General features: G+C 39.7%; 1 protein-coding gene across 1 annotated transcript in view; it reads left to right on the plus strand.

Annotated features, from left to right (window-relative positions):
* Positions 1-21,525, plus strand: part of LOC117403811 (integrin alpha-2-like) — a 52,821-nt gene that overhangs the window by 18,298 nt on the left and 12,998 nt on the right. Inside the window, exons 3-20 of the mRNA XM_059000189.1 lie at positions 4,571-4,680; positions 6,186-6,277; positions 6,679-6,793; positions 8,265-8,392; positions 8,672-8,820; positions 9,577-9,727; positions 10,745-10,910; positions 12,355-12,428; positions 13,066-13,204; positions 13,589-13,734; positions 14,354-14,497; positions 16,061-16,264; positions 17,035-17,165; positions 17,369-17,532; positions 18,276-18,427; positions 20,229-20,339; positions 20,864-20,949; positions 21,031-21,172. Coding sequence (XP_058856172.1) covers positions 4,571-4,680; positions 6,186-6,277; positions 6,679-6,793; positions 8,265-8,392; positions 8,672-8,820; positions 9,577-9,727; positions 10,745-10,910; positions 12,355-12,428; positions 13,066-13,204; positions 13,589-13,734; positions 14,354-14,497; positions 16,061-16,264; positions 17,035-17,165; positions 17,369-17,532; positions 18,276-18,427; positions 20,229-20,339; positions 20,864-20,949; positions 21,031-21,172 — 2,404 coding nt within the window. The remainder of the gene's footprint in view (positions 1-4,570; positions 4,681-6,185; positions 6,278-6,678; positions 6,794-8,264; positions 8,393-8,671; positions 8,821-9,576; positions 9,728-10,744; positions 10,911-12,354; positions 12,429-13,065; positions 13,205-13,588; positions 13,735-14,353; positions 14,498-16,060; positions 16,265-17,034; positions 17,166-17,368; positions 17,533-18,275; positions 18,428-20,228; positions 20,340-20,863; positions 20,950-21,030; positions 21,173-21,525) is intronic.

The following is a 21,525-nucleotide window of genomic DNA, read 5'->3' on the forward strand; positions in this document are numbered from 1 at the left end:
TCCACTCCTTGTTTCTCGTGGAAATCTGGTCTATCAGGGAATATTCATCTTAAATGACTTCCTTTGTTTGTTAATACTCTGATTTCCTGTAAAGATTTTCACCGAAATGATAATGTTAAACAGCCTTTCTCCTTCCCCTAGGGAGAACACGTTTTTTCTTTTCTTCATAATATAAGTTTAGAAGCTGAAGTTTCAAAAAGGAAATGAAAAGAAAAAATAATTCAAACCCAAATCCTTAATTTTGGATAATAAACAATTAAAACAACACCTAGAAGCTGCTCCACTCTGAGTTCAGGTTCGAATCCCGTTTGCAGCGAGCTGGGGGCCTGAGGGAGAGCTGGATTGGTTTGGTATTTACACAGGGTCCGGAGAAAACCCGGAGAGAACAAAACAACAACACACAAAACTCTTTTGTTCCCATCATTTCTTTTTATATTATACACACACAATTTTAAATATGAATAGAAACAAATCTACAGTGCAGGTTCCAGTCCAGTATATTGCGCTCCTCTGTTTTTGTTTTGTGTGTCCAGTTCTTGAGAAAAGGATACTGGTGTTGGTATTGCATTACAGCACCAGACCTTCTACTACAGCTTGTTCCTGCCTGGTTTCATTCCTCTATGGCACACACCTTTCCCCCTGCAGATCGGTGTACTGCTCAAGTCAAAGGAGGTTTTAACTGGAAATACAAACTAACTAAACTAAAATGAATCAATTCTATAATGACACGTCTTTATTTTTTATATATAGCGCTTTCAATGAAGATTTAAATATAGCCTGACCTAAACTGACATGTCAGGGAGTGGAGCATTAAAGAGGATAGAGCCCCTTCATTGTAATCTAATGACTAGTTTCCTGTTATAATATGCTATGGATAGAGTTTCCAGTGACTGGCTTGCTAGACTGCATGGGATTCTGTTTCTCTGATCCTTCCTCCCATAGCCCGCTGTGAATCTCTTTTGTATCACTGAACACTCCAGTCTGGGTGCGCCCTCTGAACTCTACTGTATTAGCCCACAGATGTCTGCAGAAATGTTCTGTAAAGAACATGCTTTTTCTTTTTTTTTTGGCCTGCCATTCTGTCTTACTAAATATATATTTTTAAACTCCCTTTTTGGACCCTTTCCACCACAAAGGAAGCACAGTTTACATTGAAAATGTACAACAGCCTAAAAATACAACTCTTCAGATGCTACCAGCAGCATCTATACAGTTGTAGTTGCATGGTTATAACTAATGCATTTCTGATTGTTTGCTTGAATAAAGTAATGGTATGAGAGACAGCAATTCACCTATAAAAAGCACAGGCAACTTATTATGCTGAATATGCACAGTGTATACTGTATTACAGACATGCTGGGATTTGAAGAGGCTGGATATGCACAGTGTATACTGTATTACAGACATGCTGGGATTTGAAGAGGCTGGATATGCACAGTGTATACTGTATTACAGACATGCTGGGATTTGAAGAGGCTGGATATGCACAGTGTATACTGTATTACAGACATGCTGGGATTTGAAGAGGCTGGATATGCACAGTGTATACTGTATTACAGACATGCTGGGATTTGAAGAGGCTGGATATGCACAGTGTTTACTGTATTACAGACATGCTGGGATTTGAAGAGGCTGGATATGCACAGTGTATACTGTATTACAGACATGCTGGGATTTGAAGAGGCTGGATATGCACAGTGTATACTGTATTACAGACATGCTGGGATTTGAAGAGGCTGGATATGCACAGTGTTTACTGTATTACAGACATGTTGGGATTTGAAGAGGCTGGATATGCACAGTGTATACTGTATCACAGACATGCTGGGATTTGAAGAGGCTGGATATGCACAGTGTATACTGTATTACAGACATGTTGGGATTTGAAGAGGCTGGATATGCACAGTGTATACTGTATTACAGACATGTTGGGATTTGATGAGGCTGGATGTGCACAGTGTATACTGTATCACAGACATGCTGGGATTTGAAGAGGCTGGATATGCACAGTGTATACTGTATTACAGACATGTTGGGATTTGAAGAGGCTGGATATGCACAGTGTATACTGTATTACAGACATGCTGGGATTTGAAGCACATGATAAAATCATTGTTTATACACTGCTCTGTATTAGGCAGGGCCTCGCTGGTTTCAAGCCACGGTGTGACAGCCGATCGCTGATCCTCCAGAGCCCTGCACTGTGGCGTCTAGTCAGAGTTCATCTTCATGTTTGCCTGCAACATCACAACAGAATCTTACATGGTGGCTGGTATTGAGGAGAACAAAGACCTTACACCTTAGTAATAAAGCAGCCCTCACTGTGGTTTGAAAGCGCTGGAGTCTTGACTGAGACATGTGAACGTTAGCATCTTTACAACCCCAAAGAAAAAGAGTAACACTCTAATTACTGTGTATTTACATAGTAGTTACTTAGTAAATGCATGTGTACTTACACATAATTATAAAGTTATTATGCATAGTTACAATGTACTTAATGTGTAACCCAATCTCTAAACCTAACCCTTATCTGATAGGTTATTTACATTGTAACTATGCATAATAACATTGTAATTATGTGTAAGTACACATGCATTTACTAAGTAACTACTATGTAAATACACAGTAATTAGAGACACTTAATTTAAAGTGTTACCAGAAAATGTACCAGAAAATTGTAATCTGTGTATTTAGAACCATGGTCCAGATTGAATCTATGCGTTCTTTGCAGCTTTTAAACATGGTATATGTTTACGAATCTCACATACAGACAGGTAAAAATAGCAACATCCCATTACTTTTTACTTTGACATGTGTGCTGCATCAAGCTTCTGGTTTTGAAATTTTTCTAATCTGATTCATAGTAAACTGTCTGTGTTATATTAAGCATTTGAATCGTGTTAATCACAAGTCCAGACGAGTCCTCCTGCTTCTTGATAGTCAATTCAAAGAGATGTAAACATCAGCAGCAGTCAGGCTTGTTTAGGCTTGGAAGAATGGATTGTGATGTCATCGGAGGTGCTTGAAGTCTCGGAATCCGGCACCGCTATTGGAACACAGCAACACGCATTGATGACCAGCTCTCTTGAGAAATCCCCTGTGACATGTACAGCATGGTTTGATCCGTGGGCTTGTTCCAGTTATCCTGCAGTATCACTACATTCATTATGTGTCATTCAGGGTGGTCTGGGTTATCAGTAAGTTAGTCAAAATGAAACTAGTTGTGAGGATCTGTTTAGTTAAAAGGATTAAAGGTTTGACTCGTTTCACACAGGAAGCAGTGGGATGGATCAAAGTCCACGGTTTATACTTGAATATTATGTTTATTTTGTGTGCAGAGTAAATACATGCCATTGAAGCTGACACAGAATATGCAATATACTAAGCGCTTTGTCTCTGGGGAGCAGACAAGGTGACTCGTGGGGATTTCTATGAGCGTCACGTCATTTCCTTGTGATTCTGGCATGATGAAACAATACAGAGTTAGCATTGTGTTTGTGCTTTAGTGTTGGTTTTCTTTTTTTATTTCAAGTCGATGCAGAGCGTATTTCCAAGGTGTTTGCTTCTCATTCTGTAGCTTGGTATTTTCTTCCCTTCACAATAAAGAGAGTTAATTAAAGACTGGAGATTACATTTTGAAAATATGCTGGGTTTCATTCAGGTCTAATTTCTCATCTTGAGATTTTTCATGCTTTTGAGTTTATTGACCCAAACCAACGCTTCCACATACTGTTTAGAGCAAACTTCAAGCTCTGGGGTCGACTCTTTGCTGTTTTTCAATAGGCCGGGGTCAATTCAATTCATTTTATTTCAGACCATAGTATCTCAAAGGGTGTGATTAGGTGAAATGACGCATTTTATTTATTAAATTATAGGTTTGAAATTTGTACTTAGGGATGCTGAATGCAGAGTAGGCTGGTCCTTAGATTTGATCTCTAAAATACACATCATAATTAGGAGTGAAGTCTGCAGCCTGGAGGATCTGAGTTTATAGAAAACTGTTTTGAAGTGTTTGACACAATCAGCATTGAGGCAGAAGAGATGGAGGTTTTCATTATTTCCACAGGGATTAAAAGGCTTAGTTCTGCAAGGGAAAGTTAAAAGAGTAAATCTTGGATAAACAATGCTGGCTATAAGCAGAGGCTAAGCAGGTGGTGCCTCAAGTATTCTGTGATGCAACTGAATTAGTACGGATGAAAACAGCAACAGCACAGTATATGGGTAATAATAATTGACAGAGTTTTTAGGGTTGTTTTAAGGAATTGTTTTATAGTCTTGTAAAAATTAAACAGTGCTTAATTAATAATGAGAATGAACTTTGGACTACAAGCTTGATCTAATTTATCAAGATGAGTTTAAAAAAAAAAAAAACATTTGTTAAAAAAACATTCCTTAAAGCCTTGTTGTGAGTTGCTATGTGTTCATTTTGTTGCATTTGTTACACATGCAGTTTGTAAGATTGCAAGGTCAAAGTCTCTAAGTGCATACACTATGTTTCTGCATTATATCACATGTTGATAGAATATGAAGGGAATCCATACCCCTGGTGAAGTGCCTCTTTTCTTTCCAGGTTGCTGGTTGGCTCCCCCTGGAGTGGCTACACACAGAACAGGATGGGAGACGTATACAAGTGCCCATTGCACCAATCCAGAACCACATGCGACAGACTGCATTTACAGAGTAAGCACGCCTTTTAAATACAACAAATGAGCACAATGGAAGCCTGGGAAACAGGAAACAACCACACTTTGTTGCCGCCTCATTGTACCAGAAATTCTTGGTGCAGTGTAACGAGGCAATTCCTTGTATTCTTTTGTCAGTCCAATCCTTGGCTTGTATTTCTATACATCGTCCCACATCAGGCCAACACACACTGTAGACACGCACACAGTAGATTGCAGTGCGGTGTAACTTTCCTAAATGTTTAGATGTGATACAGGATGGAGATTTAGAAAAGAAGTGGGCTCCTTGTGGTTTAAATGGGAGATTGTTTAACTGTAACCAAAAAAAAAACTTTTTAAGGTAGCCAATGATTTTGATATATGTTGACCAAAATCAACCCTTGGATTTAGGGGGGTTAGGTGGGTTAGGGTTCGGGTTAGGGTTAGGGTTAGGTTTAGAGTTAAGGTTAGGAATAGGTTTATATCATGCAAACATTTTTACAAATTAAGTACATTGTAACTATGCATAATAACATTGTAATTTTCAATATGAAACAAGCATACATTATGGTAATAGTGAATTCTAGTTTGTATTTCTATTGTATTGTATTTCTGTGTTGTAATGGTATTTTATTTGAAGATGCTATATTGCTGAAGAGAATGTATTGCTCACTCCCTGAAGATACTCAATGGTGCTGAATTTTCCCATGGATATGACCATGAAAGATTTGATTATTTTAATCAGGAATGCCAGAATAGAAAATATGTTTGGGGATTGCAAGGCTTCAAATCCCCAACAGCTGCAAACCGGAAAGTGAAATAGTTCAAGCTTGTGTCGGACACAAGGGGGAGCTGACGTGTGAGATGTCTGGGAATGCGATCAGGCAGCAAGCTGCCGCAGGGGTTGTGGGTTTCTAGATTTAACCTGGATTCTAGAAGGTTACATAATGCCAGAGGAAACTCCAGAAACGCTTCCTGATTAAATAATATTATATCGTGGATATGCGCTCCTTATTCCCCTGAGTCCTCCACTGTACAGGCAACGCACCAGGATGGCATCCAAAGACAATACATGCCACAGTATCAGCAAAATTATCATTCTATAAGCCCTTTATTATTATGATGATCCAAGGCGACTTACAGGTGTTACAGGGCAGTAAAAGGTTACAATGCAAATACATACAGTACCATGCCCCTGGAGAGTATTGGTTTACTGAATCCGCTCTTTGTGGCTTTCAGAGCCAGCGTAGGGAATGTCTCTTCCTCAGTCTGGGCAGACATGCAAGCTGTAGTGTTCTCGTTGCTGTAGCATTAGGAACAGTCTAGAATTAAGACAAACTCAGAGCTTCACTTTTAACACAGGCTTCTTTCAAAACAGAACATGTGAGACCTGCATTATGTGGTAGTGCAGCACAGGTTCATTAGAATGGCATGCACTTGTGGTGCCATGTTTAGTGTTGGTGAGCTGCAGAAGTACACTCTATAAGAAAGAAGGAAATACAGCTTTTTTGTTTTCTCTTTCAGACAACACAACGATCTCCACTGTGACAGAGATAAAAATCAACATGAGTCTCGGCTTGACCCTTGCTCGGAATTCTAACAAAAATGGATTTATGGTAATAATTGTGCTGCAGTGATTTTAAATGTGATCTGGGAGTAAACGTTACAGTAATCAGACATTATGTAAGGAGCAGACGTGTGATTGTCAATGTCATCACAAGCACACATTTGCTTTACCCTTTTAACAGAACATTAAGATCTCCAGAGCTCTGGTTCATTTTAAACAATCAGCACAGATCTCAAACGCAATACCATCTCATGAGAGAAGGCACTGTTTTTGAAACAGTAGTAAAAAAATAAATAAACTGTCCTCTTATTTAAGCATTAATAAGTGACGCAGTGGGAGCTGTAAAGTTCCAGATGCTGCTACTTGAACACTGATTAGCCCAGTCTGTCCATTAGGTTTCTATTGTGATACATGCATATATATATATATTAATTTGTGCTTGTTTTCCAGACGTGTGGGCCACTGTGGACACAGCAGTGTGGCAACCAGTACTTCCCTACTGGAATCTGCTCGGACGTCGGCCCCTCCTTCACTTCAGTACAGAGCTTTGCTCCTGCAATACAAAGTAGGTGCTGCTGGAGACATGGCACACAATGTTTATATACGATCAGTAAGCTCCCCAGCCCAGTGGAACTCACTAAGTAATGATGCTGGAGACATGGCACACAGTGCTTACATACCATCAGTAAGCTCACCAGCCCAGTGGAACTCACAAAGTAATGATGCTGGAGACATGGCACACAGTGCTTATATACCATCAGTAAGATCCCCAGCCCAGTGGAACTCACAAAGTAATGATGCTGGAGACATGGCACACAGTGCTTACATACCATCAGTAAGATCCCCAGCCCAGTGGAACTCACAAAGTAATGATGCTGGAGACATGGCACACAGTGCTTACATACCATCAGTAAGATCCCCAGCCCAGTGGAAATCACAAAGTAATGATGCTGGAGACATGGCACACAGTGCTTACATACCATCAGTAAGATCCCCAGCCCAGTGGAACTCACAAATTAATGATGCTGGAGACATGGCACACAGTGCTTACATACCATCAGTAAGATCCCCAGCCCAGTGGAACTCACAAAGTAATGATGCTGGAGACATGGCACACAGTGCTTACATACCATCAGTAAGATCCCCAGCCCAGTGGAACTCACAAAGTAATGATGCTGGAGACATGGCACACAGTGCTTACATACCATCAGTAAGATCCCCAGCCCAGTGGAACTCACAAAGTAATGATGCTGGAGACATGGCACACAGTGCTTATATACCATCAGTAAGATCCCCAGCCCAGAGGAACTCACAAAGTAATGATGCTGGAGACATGGCACACAGTGCTTACATACCATCAGTAAGATCCCCAGCCCAGTGGAACTCACTATATAATGATGCTGGAGACATGGCACACAGTGCTTACATACCATCAGTAAGATCCCCAGCCCAGTGGAACTCACAAAGTAATGATGCTGGAGACATGGCACACAGTGCTTATATACCATCAGTAAGATCCCCAGCCCAGTGGAAATCACAAAGTAATGTTAGGCAGGCTGCTTAACAGGCTTTGACAACTACATAGAAACCGTTATCAGAGTTAGTCACCAGGTACCATAGAAATTGGTACAGAGGGACAAGCAGTGCTTAATAAATAATCACAAAGAATGTAAGTAATATAACCTGACTTACTGTACCTGTAATGTACCTGTGATGTTAAACCTTTTTTTATTTTTAAAGTAGCCAGCCAATTATATTTAAATACTTAGAGATGAGCTTGTCCTGAAGGCTGATATAATGTCTGTATTACAGTGTGTGGGGGTCCCATTGATATTGCACTGAATGCTGATATAATGTCTGTATTACAGTGTGTGGGGGTCCCATTGATATTGCACTGAATGCTGATATAATGTCTGTATTACAGTGTGTGGGGGTCCCATGGATATTGCTCTGAATGCTGATATAATGTCTGTATTACAGTGTGTGGGGGTCCCATGGATATTGCACTGAATGCTGATATAATGTCTGTATTACAGCATGTGGGGGTCCCATGGATATTGCAATTGTGTTAGACGGCTCCAACAGTATTTGGCCATGGCCACCGATCCAGTCTTTTCTCAAAAAATTATTGCAAGGATTAAATATTGGTCCAAACGATGCTCAGGTATGTAAATGTGATTACTTGTTGATTTGTATAAATGGGTGTAATTGTTAAATAACTCTACCAAAGAATGAACACTGATAAAATCTATTTAATATGGATTGACTGCATGCCAGGATGTACATTATAAATTGTCTTTTTTTGTGCGTTATAGTTTGGCTTCATTTACTATTTCCCCAAACTTTCTTGAAAGCGTCCAGGAATGGATTGCTAGGAGAGGAATATCTAAGAACTAAAGCAGCGTTGTTAAGAACTTTTTTTTTTTTCATGTGCTCCTCTCAGGTTAGCATCATACAGTATGCAGTCGACCCAGATTTTGAATTCAGATTGAACGACTACACAAGCAAAGAAAAGCTGATTACTGCTGCATCCAACATAAACCAGAAGTTGGGGGACCAAACAAATACCTTCAGGGCCATTGACTTTGCCAGGTAATTAAACCTGCGCTTCTCCAAAGTGTAAGCTGCAAACGAGCCAGTCCCTGGCAAATCAAAGCACATTTGTACATGAGCTCCTCCAATTCCAGTGTGAGCTGCAATATGGATGGATGAAAGAATGAAAACCATTCAGCGCTGGTGGTCAGAGAGAACTCTATCTGATAACCCGCGTTTACCAGGAGGCAGAAAGACAAGCTGTCAGCACAGTGCTCTGCTGGCGTGTTGCTGTTGTATTTAGTGCTGTGCAGATCCATTCCTGTTCACCCCTCCTGACCTCACTGTGAGTGTGAGGCTCGCTGCACAGGAAGTACATTATTGAACAAGCTTGTGAGAATGCTGGGCAGTGGGCAGCAGTGTGGAGTAGTGGTTAGGGCTCTGGACTCTTGACCGGAGGGTCGTGGGTTCAATCCCCGGTGGGGACACTGCTGCTGTGCCCTTGAGCAAGGTACTTTACCTAGATTGCTCCAGTAAAAACCCAACTGTATAAATGGGTAATTGTATGTAAAAATAATGTAACAATTGTAAGTCGCCCTGGATAAGGGCGTCAGCTAAGAAATAAATAATAATAAATAATAATAATAATGCTATTACTCTATTGAAAGGGGGATTACAGCCTTTTCATTTGTGTTTGAAACATAAACAACCTTGCTAAGACAGAGAAGTAACGATATAGAAAGCAGTGAGGACTGCTTTTTAACTTGCCTATATCCTGCTTGTCCCGAATTCACCTTTGTTTCTCTGTGTTTGCAGATCACACGCCTTCTTGCCATCAAACGGTGGTCGTCCTGGTGCTGCTAAAGTGATGGTTGTTGTGACTGATGGAGAATCCCATGATTACTCAATTAGGGACAACGTCATTGGTGCTTGTGAGAAGGCTCAGATCACTAGGTTTGGTATTGCTGTAAGTAGACAATGTTTGTTTCTCTCAATTTATTATTATTTTTATACAACATTCATTGTCATTTTCAGCTGGTCCTTTTCAGAAGGTGATTTCTTATACTTTATACTGTTTAAATCTCATCCACATTCACCAGATGAAGGGACCTACATTATGTTACAATATATATTGCAGGCTAACTTCACTATAACAAACCCTTCTTATAACAAACACCCGTTTTTAACGATTCCAACAAGAACCGTTTTTTTCAATGCAAATTAGCCCTATTAGTACGACCACGTACAGGATCGACACAGATACAACGATCTCAGTACTAACTGACACTGAACTTTCACCAGTGTCAGGTGTGTTATTCTGATACAGAAAAATGCCAAACCCTATTATACTGAACACCCTGATATAACGAACATTTCTCCAGGTCCCATGGGGGTTAGTTATAGTAAAGTTATCCTGTATATTAGTTAGTTACGTTGTACTTGCTTGGATCCTTGTGACTTACACAGCAGAACTACATTAATTTTCAAATGTCCAGCCATGAAGTTACAGTTTAAGACAGTTTGCACACTGGTTACTCTGTATTGTGTCTATCCTGGGATGATCCCTTCGCTCCTGTGTTTCAGTGAAGGTGGTGAAATCCAATTGGAAATGGCCCAAGCTGGGTTTAGGACCAATGCCTCTAGTCATATTCTAATGTCCCAACACCCCTGGCGATGTATTGCAAACGCTACACTGCAGAGCACACAGAAAACCATGGCTGTGTCTCAGAGTTCTTGTATTCCACCTGGGTGCACATATTGAGCAGTTGAAATCTCATATATGTTGTGACAAGCTGTCAAGAAGCTATGATAACAAAGATAACGACTGAGTGGGTGTCAATACTTGTGATGAATACTTTTCGTTCCTATATGTATTATTGTATTGAAACATAGCAGAACGGTGATAGCAGGCAGCTCAATGCTGGATCGTCTATCTGAAGGCACCGGGGGTCTAGTAAAGCATGGTGTGTTTTTCCTTGTCCAGGTCCTTGGCTATTATATCAGAAACGACATTGATACTAAGAACCTCATTAATGAAATCAAGTCAATCGCCAGCTCTCCGACAGAGCGGTACTTTTTCAATGTATCTGCTGAAGCAGCCCTGTCAGAGATTGCCGGGACGCTGGGGGAGCGCATCTTTAACATTGAAGGTAAGGGAAGCAGAGCATCAGCTCCACTGTCATTGTTCTTTCAGGCTGTGTTTTAACATTACTGTACATGTTGAGCATGTACAGCTCTGGCCAAAAGTTTTGCATTTTCCTATAGAATGAACTAATTTAGCTTCTAAAGTCGAATAAAACCTGCTGAATAATGTTACATTAACATATTGAATTATGTACCGCTTTGTAGTTTTCCATATACTTAACAAAAAACTGCAATTATTTTAAACATGTGACATTTCGAAATCTAACTTGAAATTCTGTACTACTATTATGACTTCCGCTAGACTTTTGTGATTTCATTTTGCAGGTTCTTTGATTACATGATGTTAAATAAAAGTTCATATACGTATTTTTTTTAAATTAGGTCTCAATCCTAAAAATTTTGGTGATGCAAAACTTTTGGCTATAGCTGTATTTACCTGTATATAAAAAACCGATAACACCCGTAACACACTCCTTCATTACTTTTACACTGAATCTCTGATCTTCACTCTCAGCTCAATTACTTCATTACTTTTACATTGAATCTCTGAAGTTCACGCTTTCATTACTTTTACACTGAATCTCTGAACTTCACTCCTTTGTTACTTTTACACTGAATCTCTGATCTTCACTCTCAGCTCAATTACTTCATTATTTTAACACCGAATCTCTTAATCTCTGATCTTCACTCTCAGCTCAATTACTTCATTATTTTAACACCGAATCTCTGAATCTCTGATCTTCACTCTCAGCTCAATTACTTCATTATTTTAACACTGAATCTCTTAATCTCTGATCTTCACTCTCAGCTCAATTACTTCATTATTTTAACACTGAATCTCTTAATCTCTGATCTTCACTCTCAGCTCAATTACTTCATTATTTTAACACCGAATCTCTTAATCTCTGATCTTCACTCTCAGCTCAATTACTTCATTATTTTAACACCGAATCTCTTAATCTCTGATCTTCACTCTCAGCTCAATTACTTCATTATTTTAACACTGAATCTCTTAATCTCTGATCTTCACTCTCAGCTCAATTACTTCATTATTTTAACACCGAATCTCTTAATCTCTGATCTTCACTCTCAGCTCAATTACTTCATTATTTTAACACAGAATCTCTTAATCTCTGATCTTCACTCTCAGCTCAATTACTTCATTATTTTAACACTGAATCTCTGAATCTCTGATCTTCACTCTCAGCTCAATTACTTCATTATTTTAACACTGAATCTCTGAATCTCTGATCTTCACTCTCAGCTCAATTACTTCATTATTTTATTATTTTTCTGATGGAAGATTTTTTTTTTGTTTTTAACTTTAATGAATTTAATGCTTTTAGAAACACAATGATGCATTTGAGAATGAACATTCCTGTATACTGAATGTACGCTGTCAATTGCTTACCAGCTCTATTTTAACTATATATAAATGTCTGATGCTAGGAACTGGTACAGGTGGTGAAATCCAAATGGAAATGTCCCAGGTTGGGTTTAGTGCCTACTACTCAAACAAAACGGTGAGTTTCAATTCTATTAAAACATGAAGATTTAGCCTCTCTTACTCTGCATCTAGTGGTTGGACTACTGTGCACACTGTAACTAACTAGCCCTAAGATTACAGTGTAATTATAGAACCGCTATCCTTATAGGTCATTTTAAAAAGTACCATATGACAAATATAATGTAATTTGGGAAATTGTATTAAATATTTAAAGTTATTATATACTTTTTAAAGATGTTGAGGATAGAGATGTAATTACAATGTATTAATTATTTATTTGTGTGTACTTTATCAGAAAGTATACTTAACATTTGAGTTTGTAAACATTCTTCAAATGCATTATTACATGTCATACAGAGAATCACACCCTTGTTTATATATCATACAGAGAATCACACCTTTGTTTTGCAAAAGACTGCATTTACAAAACCAAAGTCTGGTCCTGAGCAAAAAATACAAAGAAAAAAGCAGGCCAGCATTTCAAACATGTCACATATACAGTAGGCCTTCTTCATTTAAGTGGGGGTTTAAAAGAACAAGGGTTGGTATATATTACTCAACTGGTTGTATCGGTGCAATGGGTAAACTTCAAAGAGTTTTATATAGAAGCCTCCCCCACTACTGCCTCTGCTCTGAACACATGTATCCTGCAGGATGTAATGATGCTGGGGGCAGTAGGAGCCTATGGCTGGAGTGGCACAGTCGTTCATAAGACTGCCAGCAAATCCGATATATTCCCTGAACAAACCTTCCAGAAGACCCTGGAGGACAGGAATCACAGCTCCTTACTGGGTAGGCGGGATCTTTCTTTCACACTGAATTGTGTACCAGCCGTATGAAAACTCATTTCTGAAGGTTAAACAAAGAACACACGTCCCACCCCTATTATGTACACTTGGGTGTACTTTATTAACTATATTTAGTAGCCTTATGCATTCAGGGGAAATAGTATATGCAAGCTTTTGGTCCTTGTGATCACCTCCGTATTTGATGACAGATTCTCAGTGCCTCTGGTGATTCTCAGTGCCTCTGGTGACTCAGTGACCACACTGACAAGTGATGACTCTCTCTCAGTTAACAGCTGAATGTCTGTTTCTCTCCAGGTTACTCAGTGACCACACTGACGAGCGATGACTCTCTCTCAGTTAACAGCTGAATGTCACTGTTTCTCTCCAGGTTACTCAGTGACCACGCTGACGAGCGATGACTCTGAGCTGTATGTTGCTGGAGCCCCCCGTTCCAACCATACTGGCCAAGTGATCACTTACACTGTAAACAAGCAAGGCAAGCCTGCAGTTGTGCAGTCACAAAGAGGAGAGCAGGCAAGTATTATGCACAGCAAAATAATACTGTGACAGCTTTTGGAATTATTTATATAGTATTGGTATTATGCACATCAAAATAATACTGTGACAGCTATTTGGATTATTGATGTAGATTGTAAAGTTACTACAGGTTGGACCAGCTCCTTGAACACTGCAGTCATGGATAGAGCACTAGCCTAAGAGCTTCATGTGACAGTGTGATACTGTGCAGCTTGTAGGAACCCTTGATGTGCTTTGTATATGGATTGTATTTGTTTTGCTTTATTTTTACCTAACAAATCCCAGTTGTTATAGAATTGTGCAGATGATTTTGCACTAAGCATCATATAGAGGTTTGCTAGTCATTCAGTGGCAGCTGTAATTAATTAGTCACCAAGAACAACACATGCTATTAGAGTGTGGTAGATATATATTGCAAGTAGGTTGCTATGTAGAACATTAAAGTATACCTGTAGAGGATTCCATGTACAGTAGAATACATTGTTTTCCACAGGAAGAGTGCAAGCTATCTGTCTAGGTATTATTATGAAGTCTTACCCCCTCATTTCCTTGTAGATTGGTTTCTATTTAATGTCCATGTATTATTATGAAGTCTTACCCCGTCATTTCTTTGTAGATTGGTTCCTATTTTGGCAGTGTCCTCTGCTCCGTGGATGTTAACCAGGACTCCCGATCGGATGTTTTATTGGTTGGTGCTCCAATGTTTATGAACGACTTGAAGAGGGAAGTGGGACGAGTCTATATGTTCTCAGTCAGTAAGGTAAAACAAACAGTACTTAAAATGTGTTATTTAAATGCACACACACACCGTGTTTAACAATGCAGGGTTTCAATCTATACTGCATGCACATCTCAGTTCACAGTGTTTAACAATGCATGGTTTCAATCTATACTGCATGCCCATCTCAGTTGTATGGGGCTAATGCTGCATTTTCCAATATCCTTCTCTCCCTATGAAGCTCTTACACAGTAGCTAATTCTGACTTCTTTTGTATTACCCTGTATTCTCATTGTTACACCTAATTCAGCTTATTCTCACATTGAGCAAGGGTGCAGTAGGAAAACAACATTTCCTGCTGCTATAAGGATTTGGTTTAGGTATAGTTTACCTTTATACTGCATTATTATACTGTATGTTTATGCTGTGCTGCCCACTGGCCTGAACATCACATAAAAAGGCATTAATAATGCCACACCTACCGTAGTTTGCCACATAGTGTACAAGCACAGCTGTGTTACAATACATTTGATCTGCAATTCAAAGAGGAAAATCGTTTGCCAACGGCAAACAATAGCAGGTCATATTTATGTAAGTACTGGAAAAAGAAAAAACAAACTACTGATATTCTTTTTATTTTCTTTTATTATATTTTACTACAGGAGTTGCCCAAAGTGATTTAATATGTTTATTTGTTACACTATCCTGCACATATTAGTACTAAAACACTTAAATGTGTATAAACCACTGGAGCTTATAGCCTGTTGGTCACGTGGCAACTGTAAATGACTTCACGTGCCAACTGTAATTAGTAAAACACAAGAAAATCATTTGCCAACTGCAAAAAGTAGTGACTCATATTTATAAAAGAAAGCAGCTACTCATAATAGATCATGCATAGATCAAATTGCTTTTTTTACCACTGGAATCTCCAAAGAGGGGTTAATGTGTTAATATTGTGCATTAGTAGCAACACATACATGTATATTAGGAGGCTGTGTGGTCCAGTGGTTAAAGAAAAGGGCTTGTAACCAGGAGGTCCCCGGCTCAAATCCCACTTCAGCTACTGACTCATTGTGTGACCCTGAGCAAGTCACTTAACCTTCTTGTGCTCCGTCTTTCGGGTGAGACGTAATTGTAAGTGACTCTGCAGCTGATGCATAGTTCACACACCCTAGTCTCTGTAAGTCGCATTGGATAAAGGCGTCTGCTAAAAAACTAATAATATAAACTACAGGAGTGTTTAGCCTGTTGTCCTGTTGGGTATAAAGTGAGTACTAAGTCTGAAATACAGGTATGCACACTGCTTTCCAATCCTGTCTCCTCTATGCTTACTGCTGTGCCAGCATTTAGCTACAGTACACACATTATTGACCTTTCACCTCTGGGGACCTGGGTAACTTCTCAATGGTGTTCTCAAATGAATCACAATTCATACATTTCTGTCCAATTTGGTATCTTTGTCTGTGTCTAACCTGAGGAAAACGTACAGGACTGAAAAATAGGGGAGGCAGGACTCCTGTCAAAGCCATTAAATTAAGTGTTTTTATGTATATGTATATGTATATGTATATGTATATATGTATGCATGTGTGTGTGTTTCAGGGCATTTTAGGACAGCGGGAGGTTCTGCAAGGCCCATCACATAGTGAGAATGCTCGCTTTGGAATGGCTATTGTTGCTGTTCCTGACCTCAATGTAGACGGGTTCAGTGATGTCATAGTAGGAGCTCCTTTGGAGGATGAGAACAGAGGTGCCATTTACATTTACAATGGAGATGAAAGAACCATTAGGACAGTGTGTTCCCAGGTAAGAACTGTGTTCTGTACTCTTACTGTACAGTGCTTCTGTTCTCCTCTAGTTTAGTAGATGTGCTTTCTATGAGACTCATTCAGCACACCCAGAGCAGCCAATAGAATCACAGCATGTGTCATTCAGCACACCCAGAGCGGCCAATAGAAACACACCATATGTCATTCACCACACCCAGAGCAGCCAATAGAAACACAGCATGTGGCGCTGTGGTCTGTGGTGTTTGGCAAAAGCAAAGATAAAACAAAGTCATACTTAAAAAAAAAAACATTTAAATAAAACAGGAAAAAAGCAACAGTGGCAAGTCAATAACCTAACGTTAATACAAGTACGATATGCATGTAATTTCCCAGATATGTTGAATTGAAAAGCCTAATTAGGTCTGCCTTAAATGGATAGTCTGTTGGATGGGGATTAGGCTCAAACTCACCAAGCAATAAAGCAAGGGAAGTTATTTATACTGTACATAGTGCAACTTCAACGTGTCAGAACACTGGCCTGTATTAGAAGAGCACAGACTGACTGAATGAAAGGATCTGTTTCCATACTAATACAGTTTTGGCTCAGGGAATCTTTTCTGCAAAAATACACAGTTTTACACTGTGCTAGACACAACGTTTTGCTTGAGTCTACAATGCATTAGACACACAAACTCAAAAAAAGGTTATCTGCACACAGTGGAAGGACGTAACGTTACAAAAATAACTTTGTATTGCCTGTTGTTAGTTTGCAGCAGTGACACAACTTCCTGTGAAATGTATTTGCAGAAAATATCTGGCTCAGAAATCAGCCAGAAGCTGCAGTATTTTGGAAGGTCTCTTGATGGCAACGGAGATTTAAATGCAGACTCCATTCCTGACGTATCGGTCGGGGCCTATGGGAATGTAGTGCAACTCTGGTAAGTGGCTGACCTCACACACCTCATCTCTCACGCCGGAGCTGGGGACTCTCTCTCTCTCAGTTCATTAAGTCTGTTCCAACAAACAGTGCATTCCTTCAGCCATTCGGTCAAGGAAGAAAACAGGCATAATGTATAGCAGTACTGAAACTGCCATGCCATTGTGAAATAATAAGTACAAAATACATTTTCTCTCTTTTTAGGTCCCGAAGTATAGCAGATGTAACGGTAAAGGCCACTTTTACGCCAGACAAGATCAGTATCCTCAATAAGAACTGTGACTTCAACGGGAGGAGGCTGTTCTGTTTTAATGCAAGCGTCTGCTTCAAGGCTCACTTTAGGCCAAAAACAGCCACCGGACCTGTGGGTAAGGAGAACAATAATAAAGAAATTGGAATAATTCAAATAATTGTCACTTTTAAAGAGTCCTTTCTGTTTTACATCTCTCTTACTACTGTATGGTGCTTGCAATTATTATCATATGGTGTTCCCTGTTTGTTTGAACTGTTGCGTTTTTTTTCAGTAAATCAGGAAAAGTCACTGTCGAGCTGTGCTACAGGATTTAACGCAGGCTTCAGTTTTTTCCGGTTTTATTTTGAAATGTATTTAGCACATCCCCTACAGTTTAATTTTCTGTCAGATTCATTCAGTCATTCATAATAACTTCGAATTATACCTGTTGTAAAAGGGTGGAGGTCTAGTTATAAAGGCTATAATGTATATAGAGGTGTGTGTGTGTGTGTGTGTGTGTGTGTGTGTGTGTGTGTATGTATGTATGTTTGTATGTGTATGTGTGTGTGGCTGTTTGTTCAGGGGTAGGGGGCCTGCAAGTGTATGCTTGCCTAGGGTCCAGTGATGGGTTAATCCGGCCGTGCTCGTAATATGATTGCTTGCTTATTTTTGGGCCTCTGGCTTCATTGAAATTGTCTAGAATATGTTTGTATGACATTGAAAGTCATTGACATGCAGTTTCAGAGGCTAGGGTATAATCCTCATGAGGAGTGGTTCTAATAAAGTTCATATTTTCATTACTAAACAACTCATTCAATGTTAATGTCAGAGTCCAACATTCATGTTGGTTTGTGAAAAACTGTTCTTCATTCATCTTAGATATCCAATACAATGCGACGCTTGACGCAGATCTCCAGTCCTCTAGAGTGTCTTCCAGGGGTTTATTTACTGAAAGCAATGACCGGCTCCTGCAGAAAAATATTGGAGTCGGCAACTCAGAAGTTTGCTTTAAGCATAAGGTTTATGTTCAGGTCAGTGGGGAAATATTTAGCCTCTCTTTGTGGCTATTATTTTATATTAAATGCATCTATCATTTCAAAAAACTGAAGCCGCCATTTGTTCACTCCCCAGGGGGTGCCCTTACTCGTAAACTTGGGTTGTGATTTTACTTTTTAAAGACTGAAAAATTCAGTTTTCTGTACCATGTATGTGCTGAAATGTACTGCAAACAGCGTGATGTTGGACTGGGCTGGCACACAGGCCACAGCATAATTATACCCGAGTCTGATGTTACAGGGATAAAGAACCATTCCTATACGGTTCAATATAGATTTGTTGGGGAAATCTGGAAAAATAAATGCTATCCTATTTTATTATTGAATTATCTGTTAGTCATCTGCAATAATTTGGAATAAGCTACCCATGTGTCTCAAGGTGCTTTCACACAGAGGAGTTATGACGGTTCAGAACTGTCACTGTAGCGGCTTATAGGTCTGTGTGAATTGCTTATACCGCCAGAGAACCGTCATATTTTATGACGTCTCTGAACCACCTCGCGAGGTAGTTCCGAGACGGCACTGAACCATCATAACTGCCTGTGTAAAAGGCTATACCGCCACTGAAGCGCTATAGTGGGTGTGGTTTCAAAGTCAACATGCCACGTCACTATAGCATAGTGCTTAATTTGTGCCTGATCTTGAGTCATAGTGCCGATACCTATAGTTAAAAATCTCATAAAATGCTTTCTTTTTAAAATCTCAACACAGTTGCATTAAGTCGGCAAGTTCTTGCATGCGCGTTAAAGAGAGACAGTCCGCTGCCACGTTTGTAGCCTACTTTAAATTACTTTACGATTTCGGCTTGAGTGCCTTTAAGTAAGATGACACTGGCTGCAACTCTGTTCTCATTTTTTATACACAAATAAGCTTACTTGGTTTGAAAAACGTCATGAACGATACAAGCAACTTCTTACACTACTTGGTTTGATTAAATGAGTACACAACAAAATATGAAAGCTCAACATTAATTTCAACAAAGAACAACGGCAACTTTTTAATGAAAAAAAATATATTGTAGCCTACTTCAATAGAAACATTAGCCTGCTATATTATATTAAACCAAAACAATAAAAATAATAACAATCTGGTTCTCTTGCCTTTTTCAATGAATATAATTTAATTAATAGAGAATGAAACATACTAAGTTAACAACCACCTAGCCTAAGTTTAATTAATCGTTTTTGTAATCTACCAGCATCTTCTGTTGCTTACACATCTCTGATAATAGTGCAAACCGTGGGTCAAACCAATGTTCATGTTGGGGTGCGTTTTTTCGTCAATATCGTCCTTCTGGACTTTATTTGTAGAATATGTGATTGTAAACATCTAACAGTACAATACTCTTTCAAATAAACGTGTTCTGATTTTGATTTCAGAGACGGCACAGTAGCTGCATTTCTGTGTGAAAATGGTATCAGTTTACTACATGCTGTCAGTCTGTGTGCTGGAAGGAATGCCCCAAGCTGTAAAGAAAGACTTTCCCCAGACCAGCTGAAGAAGGCCAAGAATGCCATCATTGGTGTATCCTGGGGAGATCTTATGTGGCCTGTTGCTAAATATAAATGCCTTACAGCTGGTTTCACAGATCCCCATTAGCACAAGCTAGGACCTCCTTACCTAAAGTAAGAATGGATAGTCCAAGATGGGCGCTGATCAGGGTCTTTGAAACCAGCTGATAATAACTGCAGTTGATCTTTACAGATCTTAAAAACATCATGCTAGGTGAATCTAAAATGAAACTTGCCACAAATGTCACTGTTTCCCTTGTCAACAGGAGGCGCCTGACTTTGTGAATTCCATTGGCCTGCGTGTTGACGTTGGCCTGGAGAAGCCTCAGAGCAGCCCTGTGCTGGACATGTACAGACACAACTCCTGGGAGTTCTCTGTGAGTCTTCTATAGCAGGAATACAGAGCCAATCAATCGGCAACGTTAGAATAATATACAAGTATATACCTGCATTTACATAACAGCAGTCTGCTGGCAGAGCTAAAAAGAATCCAGAGCTACTCAGATGGTTAGGGTTGGGTTAGGGTTAGGGTTGGGTTAGGGGTAGGGGTAGGGTTAGGGTTGGGTTAGGGGTAGGGGTAGGGTTGGGTTAGGGGTAGGGTTGGGTTAGGGTTAGGGTTAGGGTTGGGGTAGTTGTAGGGTTGGGTTAGGGGTAGGGGTAGGGTTAAGGTTAGGGTTGGGTTAGGGGTAGGGGTAGGGTTGGTTTAAGGGTAAGGGTTGGGTTGGGTTAGGGGTAGGGTTAGGGTTGGGTTAGGGGTAGGGTTAGGGTTGGGTTAGGGGTAGGGTTGGGTTTGGGGTAGAGTTGGGTTAGGGGTAGGTTTAGGGTTGGGGTTGGGGTAGGGTTGGGTTAGGGGTAGGGGTAGGGTTGTCCATCACAGGGGTAACACTCTGTGTGATTTCAGATTCCCTTCTCTAAAGACTGCGGTGAAGATGAGCTCTGCTTGTCCGATATCGTGCTGAATGTCCAGAAGAAGAATCTGGATAGCAGGTAAGGACGGTTTGCAATGTGTAGCTCTTGTGTTAGTAGCTGAATTACGGCAGAGTGTACACTGAGTTTGTTATTTTGTAGCCCTTCACCACTCCTCATCAGCACTAAGAACAGAAGGATATCATTCGCTGTGAAGCTGGAGAACACCATGGAAAATGCATACAATGTGAAGATCGCTGCCATTTACTCAAAGAATTTATTCTTCTCATCTCACACCCAACCTGTAAGTATAAAAGTAATGTTCTAGAAATAATGGTTTAGTTTACTTTGTTTAAAGTGTGACAAAAAAAAACTGCTTATCTAAATCATTGAAATGAGCACCTCCAGAATACTGGCCGTGGGCCGATCATTCAGAAAATAATTTTATGCATTATACATCCGAATGCATTAGTTTATTTATTATAAAGTGTAGCAAATTGCAAGACTTAATAGTGCTACTATGTACTGCAGTGCAATGTTAACAGCTGTATACAGTAGTGTTCCATGAAGTCTCTGTAGGATTGAATACCAAATGGATGGTATAGATCTAGAACAGGCCCCCATGAGAAATGCCTTCCTCTTGTAATATACCTCACA

Source organism: Acipenser ruthenus, chromosome 1, assembly GCF_902713425.1.
Source record: "Acipenser ruthenus chromosome 1, fAciRut3.2 maternal haplotype, whole genome shotgun sequence".
Lineage (NCBI taxonomy): Eukaryota > Metazoa > Chordata > Actinopteri > Acipenseriformes > Acipenseridae > Acipenser > Acipenser ruthenus.